Here is a 6,504-nt window from a genome sequence, read left to right on the forward strand (position 1 = left end):
GACCAAATTCTCGTCTACTCTTCATCGTAACGCCCACGACCGACATCACTAGGGTTTTCCCACTGCCCCAACGCCCAACACCGACAACGTTCGGGTTTAACCAACGTCCGGGTTTTACCGACCGATTAAACATGGTTTTAAATATTTTATTTGTTTATTAATTTCAAGAATTTATTTTTACGTTTTAATGCTTGGGTTTTACAAACGTTGGTTATACCATAACAAATATAATTGATATTGGCCGAATTCGCGTCGACTCCCTTTCCTAACGCAACTAGTTCATAAATAGATCCGACCTGACCCGCGCAACGCGCCGGGTACAAAAACTAGTTATATGTAAAAACATCCTTTAGAAAAGAATAAACACCATGTAACTTATTTCTATATCGTTTTCAGTGCTTCAACATTTAATAACATGATTATGTTTGAAAGTTTAGTAAATTAACGAGTAAATAGTGTTTCTTTAGGTCTACGTTGGCTTGAAATTTTTTACCTTAAACTTCATGTATTACACATCATTTTTATGTTAACATGTTACGCATTTCGGTCCTTAGTGTAACCCTCCGTTTTCGGAAAACAAATCAAGGTGTTTGAAACTTTTAATGATTTGAAAGTACATAAAACGAGTGTGATGAGCGTGTATCTAAAGTACAAAATGACTCATTGTGATAGTTGGAAGTCCATTTTTGCGAGTGGTTTGCCAAAACCGTAATTTTAGTCGCTTGTTTTGTGTTAAGAGATGTATTGCCATACATAATGGGTCTTGCATTGCATCACCTAAACTAATTCTTTATGTCCTAGGTCGGTATATAGCTTTCCTGTATGTGGTATCAAATTTTAAACATGTATTTTCTTTGGTGTTAATGAATAATCTAAATAAATTAGTAGTTGTGCTAACTTCCTAACCTGACCGCCGCCAACATCTCAGTGAACCTCCAATGAATTTCAGCACCGGGTCCATATTCCGAAATGGTTGCACCAGTTTGACCAAGCATTCTAATATTTAAATTGTTTCTTTGATGACCCTGAATATCTTCCTCGACGTTTTGCACATAAAAACAAAATTTAAGGCACGTTTGTTTGTCTTTGCTATTCCATACTCTCTCCAACCATAAAAGCAATCAAATCTTATGGGAGAGGTTGTGGACTTGTCTTCTTATGATCATCTAAGTGTGACAATAGATAATATGATTGAGTGGTCTCTTACAGTAAATTAAATTTAAGTTTCTATTTTCATTTTTTAGCTTATGAGATAGTGATAAGCGGTGGTCATGGACTCATGGGTGGGAGTTAGGGAGTTTTTCTTAAAACTTGTTTTTTTTTTGGTTTATTGTTAAGGGATTAGGATCATGAGAGAACTTTTTTGAAATTGAAAACTATGATAACCATTTTGGACCACAAAAAAACCCAAAAATAAAAAAAGTCATAAAACATAAAAAAACGCAAAAATGAAAAAATTAAAAAAAACCCAAAATTCTTATTTTATCATCCCGGTTTCATAAAAAAAAAACTCGGTTTAGCTAAATTATATACACATATGCATAATTTATACATATATGTACATTTACATATTTTTTTGTACACATGTGTATAATTTAATATAAATGATACTGTGCATATGTGTATATTACGTAACTAAGGATTATATAAAATTATACATATGTGTATAATACGACGTTTTTTAATGAAACCGGAATGAAATATAAGAATTTTGGTTTTTTTACTTTTCTAAAATTTTTATTATTTTTTGTTTTATGATTTTTTTAAAGTGTTTTTAGTGATCCAAAATAGTTCTCAAAGTTCTCAATTTGCAAAGGGTTCTCTTAGTATCCTTACCCTATTGTTTAGTTTTAATATTAAGTTTCATTAATTGTTGTTTTTTTAAATATCTAATGGAAGCACAAAATGACGATTTGTAACATATACATCCATCCGGAGACAATTACAAAATGATTGAAAACAACATGAACCACATCCTTAATTTCTTCCTTGTAAATAATAATAGAAGGGTGTAATTTAGTCAATAATAATTAAATTAAATTAAATTAAATTAAATAATTAAGTGGAGTGAAGTGGTTGCTTGAGGCAGCATAGAAATAATAATAATAATAATAATAATAAAGTTATCTTGAGGCAGCATCCATCTATCCAGACTCTCGGTCGGAAGTGAGAAATTGTTGGAGAAGAGAAGGATGATCCTTCAGTCACGAATTATACCTTCACTGAATCTGAAGCAAATTGCTTCCTCTCGTGCTGCTTCTTCTGTCTTCAATCCTCACAAGCTTCCCATCACTCCTCAACATCATTTATTCCTTCAGGTCTCTCACTCTCACTCTAAATTATCTATTCATATTATTTCTAGAAATTAGAGAATTTTGGTAACTAAATACTCTGTTTCAGTTTAGCTGGGAATTTGACACAATCAATTCAAATTTCTCGAGATAGGATATTATTATTATTATTATTATTATTAATTTAAATCAAGTAACACTTATATGGATGCCATTGCAACATAATCCATATATCCCAATTTAGAGTTTGGATTACGAGGTACTTTTCACACAAATTAAGTTGTTACCTCTATATTTGGACGCACACAAACCTCTTTTATGTACTTTTTTTTTGTGCTGGTATATTATTATTATTTCATACCAACTCATTCATAAGTAAATGAGTAATCGCCGAGATCAATCTCGACCAAAAGCCGGGAGTAGTCATGAGATATTGTGTAGCAACAACTTCTTATTTTTTTTTCATTTATTTTTAAGCAGACATGTAGAAGAGGAATGGGAGCTTTTCAGATACACGCGTTAGCTAAAATCGATGGTAATTCCCTAAACCTTGTCTTGTTGTTGTGGTATATTATTCTTGTAAATCTATACTATTTTCTTTTGCTACATGTGCATGTGTGATTGCTCAATGTATATACTATATAGCGCACGAAGATGAAAGAAATGTTGAAAAGCTCATAACATTTTAATAGGTTGTGGTCAAGAAATCATGCTCCCATATAAGCCTCTTCACTTAATTTGTAAACCTATGTTAATTGTAGTTTTGAGTGTTATTCATAGGTGTCACACCCCGACCAAAGGCGGCGGAACATGCCGGGGTGCAACGATTGCTCATAAGCGCATGACACTATTTAAAGCGACAATATTTAACAAACTCATTTCATTTCACAACATCGAAAATGTCACATAACCAAATATTCATAACTCAAATACAACAAAATATAACAAAATATAACAAATCAAATATTGTTCATTTTTGCTAATATCCTAACGGTATTTGTGATGTTTTCTTCACCGAACTCCATAATCAACCTAGATGCAAACCTGTAACATTTCATAAAATAAAGTTTATCAACACAAAGGTTGGTGAGCAATTCATAAGTTTGAACAATAGATATATAGTATGAAAAGCCACAAAACTAGTATACAAAACCATAAATAATAGCTATAAACTTGGATAAATAGTTATCGCTAACAAGTTAGCGACACCCAACTATAAGGGGTTGCCAAATAGTTTAGGATTTTATAGTTATCGTTAATTGCATTACGTTAACGACACCTTGCCATGAGGGGTTGCCAAATGGTCTAGGATTTATAGTTTCACCATCCAAAAGCGATAAACACATAGTCAAATAAGCATAGAACACCAAATCGAGCAATTATTCAAGTAAGGTATACAACAACGTTTGTGGTTTAAGACCCAAGTATAAAATATTTAGTTTAGATAAGTTGAAATGTCACCCCCAAAATAAAAGATAGAAAACGGGGTATGAAGTTACTCACATTCAAGTAATAAACTTGAAAGATTGATTATTTGGAGATTTGCCGGAACGACGAGTTTAACGTATGAAGCCTAAATAAAAGAAAGTCTTGGATTTAGAAAGGTTGTCTTGAAGATCTTTAAATAAAATAATTGTTGCAAAAACTAATCAATTAAAGTTCAAGGTTTAAAATGTAACTATTTAAGAATTTATAATAATAACCCTTTTAAAAAATGTAAGTTTGCTCAAAACCGGGTTAAAGTATCTAACCTTAATATTTACTTAACCAATGTTAAGTAATAAGGTGGGGAAAATGCTAAAATGCAAGTTCCATTAAGCTAAAGATACTAAAACGGGTTTTTAACGAGTGTTCGGGTTGTCGGTTCGGGTCTTGACAAATGGTCAAACCCAAAGTCAACTTTCCAAAATATTAATTGTTATGAGATAACTCATTAAAACATACTAACACTTAACCAAGTATGTAGATCTATTGTTTAGAACTAACAACGCACGTTAAGCGAGTGTTCGGTTTTGTCGGTCCAAGCTATGTTATGAGATCAAGTTGGATCCAACTATTCCAAGTACTTAAGAAAATAATTAAAATCAGTTTGTAAACTATTTTTTTAAAGAAATATACAAGTCTTGATAACTAAAAACACACTAGTGTGTCTTAAGCGAGTAAAAGTCGGTATAGTTCGGTCTCCATCTCACAAATAGTTCATAGATGGTTCTACATGCCCAAATATCATAGAACTTGTATATTGGTTTATAAATGAAGAAAACTTAAATTTTACAACAAAAAAAGTTAACTACAAGTCTTTTAAGTAAAAGTTTCGGTTTAGTTCGGTTTCCATCTCCCAACGAGTTCATAGATGGATTCCATATGCTTAATATCAAAGAACTTGTAAAAATGATTTTTGAAACTCAAATCTAGCAATAAACATGTTTAAACAACTATTTTAACAAAACTAGTAAACAAAAGTTCGGTTTCCGGTTTGGACTAGTTTTGGTTAAACCGAGGTTAGTCTTATACAAATCCACACCATGGAACTTGTAAATAAGATGAACAAACTAAAGGGTTAGAAGTTAGTCATAAGTGATATGTATAATAAGTTATGTGTGTGTAAATATATATCAAGAACACGAAGTCCTCCATGAAGCCTTGCCTTATGACATTCGAAACTTAACCAACCAAAGTCGGTGAAGTAACAAATAAAGGAAACAAGGGGTGTGTATTATATACATGTACCACCATATTCAAGAGTTAGTAATGTTAGATGAACAAGTTAGAATGAAAGACTATAGTTAGTTTGACTTGAGAAGTCAAAACTTCAAGAATACATAAGAAATAACAACCTTGAATCTATGGAGTTTGAGAGAGTTTTTGGAGATGTAGCAAGAGTAAAATGAAGAAGATGGGTGTGTATATATAGGGAAGGAGTGAAGGGTTGGGTATAAAGATTCTTTTATGGTTTGCATAAAAATGGGTATGTTTAAATGGTCAAACAATGCATAATATAAAAAATATATATTTTATATATTTTATATATTTTAAATGACAAGATCCAATATTTTATATATTTGAAATGTTCGGGTTACAAACGGGTCGGGTTTACATAACAAAAGTGAACCGAAATTGACGAATGTCACAATAGGGTTTATTACTATATGGCCTGAAGGCCCAAAGTAGGTTTATTTACTTGAATAGCAATAAGTTGACAAAGTTTACCACTATGACAATAGCCTCCACCACCGTAGTTTTAAGAATAAGAATGGAGGCATGATTAGCAAAATAGACGCTGCATATCAATATATAGGATTATAATTAGCAGTAGATTTAAAACATATGGATTCTTAGTGGTTTTGGTTGCCAATTTGATTGATGAAATATAATCTTTTGTTTTTGGTTGTAATATTTTTTTGTTTGTTTGCAGAATTAGCAAGTGGGAAAGATGTGAGAAAGAACTTGATTAGTATGGCAGTGTTTTCAAGTGGATCAATGACATCAGCAGCTGCAATGGCAGCAACTGAAAATCTGAAAATAAATCCTGTTTATGAGGTTGGGGAGTTGTTTGAACTAGGAATCCAGCTCTCCTACCTTCTTTTGTTATTAGGATTACTTGGCGTTGGAACGTTTTTTGTCATACGCCAAGTTCTTGTCCGCAGAGAACTTGATCTTTCGGCTAAAGAGTTGCAGGTAAATTCATATTCACCACACAAACTCATAATAACTAGTCAGTCTGGTTTGTTTTATATTAATTTGATAATAAAATGACAGGAACAAGTGAGAAGTGGTGATGCAAGTTCAATGGAACTGTTTGAACTCGGGGCAGTGATGTTAAGAAGGAAGTTCTATCCGGCTGCTACAAAGTATTTGAATCAAGCAATTGAAAAATGGGATGGAGATGACCAGGATCTTGCACAGGTATTATTATTATTATTATTGTTGTTGTTATTATTGTAATTACTATTACTGATACTACTATTATTATCATTATTAGAGAAAATTGCAAAAATGGTCCTTGTGGGTTGGCATAGTGCAAGTTTGGTCCTAGGTTTTAAAAATTGCAAACTTAGTTCACCGTTAATCTTAGTTAGTTTTTAACAGATGCTGATGTCATGTGCCGTTCATGTGAGGGTAATTGTGACTTTTTAAATTTGAAATCATAAGATAATACTCTTTCGAACTCCAGAACTCCTAGTGTCCACTTCATCACCTTCGATCAGTGCAA

General features: G+C 32.2%; 1 protein-coding gene across 2 annotated transcripts; it reads left to right on the forward strand.

Annotated features, from left to right (window-relative positions):
- Positions 1-2,187: 2,187 nt before the first annotated feature.
- On the forward strand, positions 2,188-6,298 carry LOC143555451 (tetratricopeptide repeat domain-containing protein PYG7, chloroplastic-like). Of its 2 annotated transcripts, none has more exons than XM_077044994.1 (4): positions 2,188-2,318; positions 2,769-2,826; positions 5,707-5,969; positions 6,051-6,298. In XM_077044994.1, exons 1-4 carry the CDS (start codon positions 2,193-2,195, stop codon positions 6,234-6,236), a joined length of 633 nt encoding a protein of 210 aa, XP_076901109.1. In that variant the 5' UTR covers positions 2,188-2,192; the 3' UTR covers positions 6,237-6,298. The 2 variants fall into 2 exon arrangements, with proteins under 2 accessions (XP_076901109.1, XP_076901110.1); XM_077044995.1 differs by having other exon boundaries at positions 2,772-2,826.
- Positions 6,299-6,504: the final 206 nt, after the last annotated feature.

The sequence above is a fragment of the Bidens hawaiensis genome, unplaced genomic scaffold (assembly GCF_021521415.1).
Source record: "Bidens hawaiensis isolate Kalapana, Puna unplaced genomic scaffold, B.hawaiensis_p1.1 tig00018132_1, whole genome shotgun sequence".
Taxonomy (NCBI): domain Eukaryota; kingdom Viridiplantae; phylum Streptophyta; class Magnoliopsida; order Asterales; family Asteraceae; genus Bidens; species Bidens hawaiensis.

What these genes read in the sequence shown, in the direction of transcription:
- LOC143555451 (XM_077044994.1), top strand. Translation starts at nt 2,193, where the DNA reads ATGATCCTTCAGTCACGAATTATACCTTCACTGAATCTGAAGCAAATT. An exon ending in AACATCATTTATTCCTTCAG is followed by an intron (nt 2,319 to 2,768) that starts GTCTCTCACTCT and finishes TTTATTTTTAAG; the next exon opens with CAGACATGTAGAAGAGGAAT. An exon ending in TTTCGGCTAAAGAGTTGCAG is followed by an intron (nt 5,970 to 6,050) that starts GTAAATTCATAT and finishes ATAAAATGACAG; the next exon opens with GAACAAGTGAGAAGTGGTGA.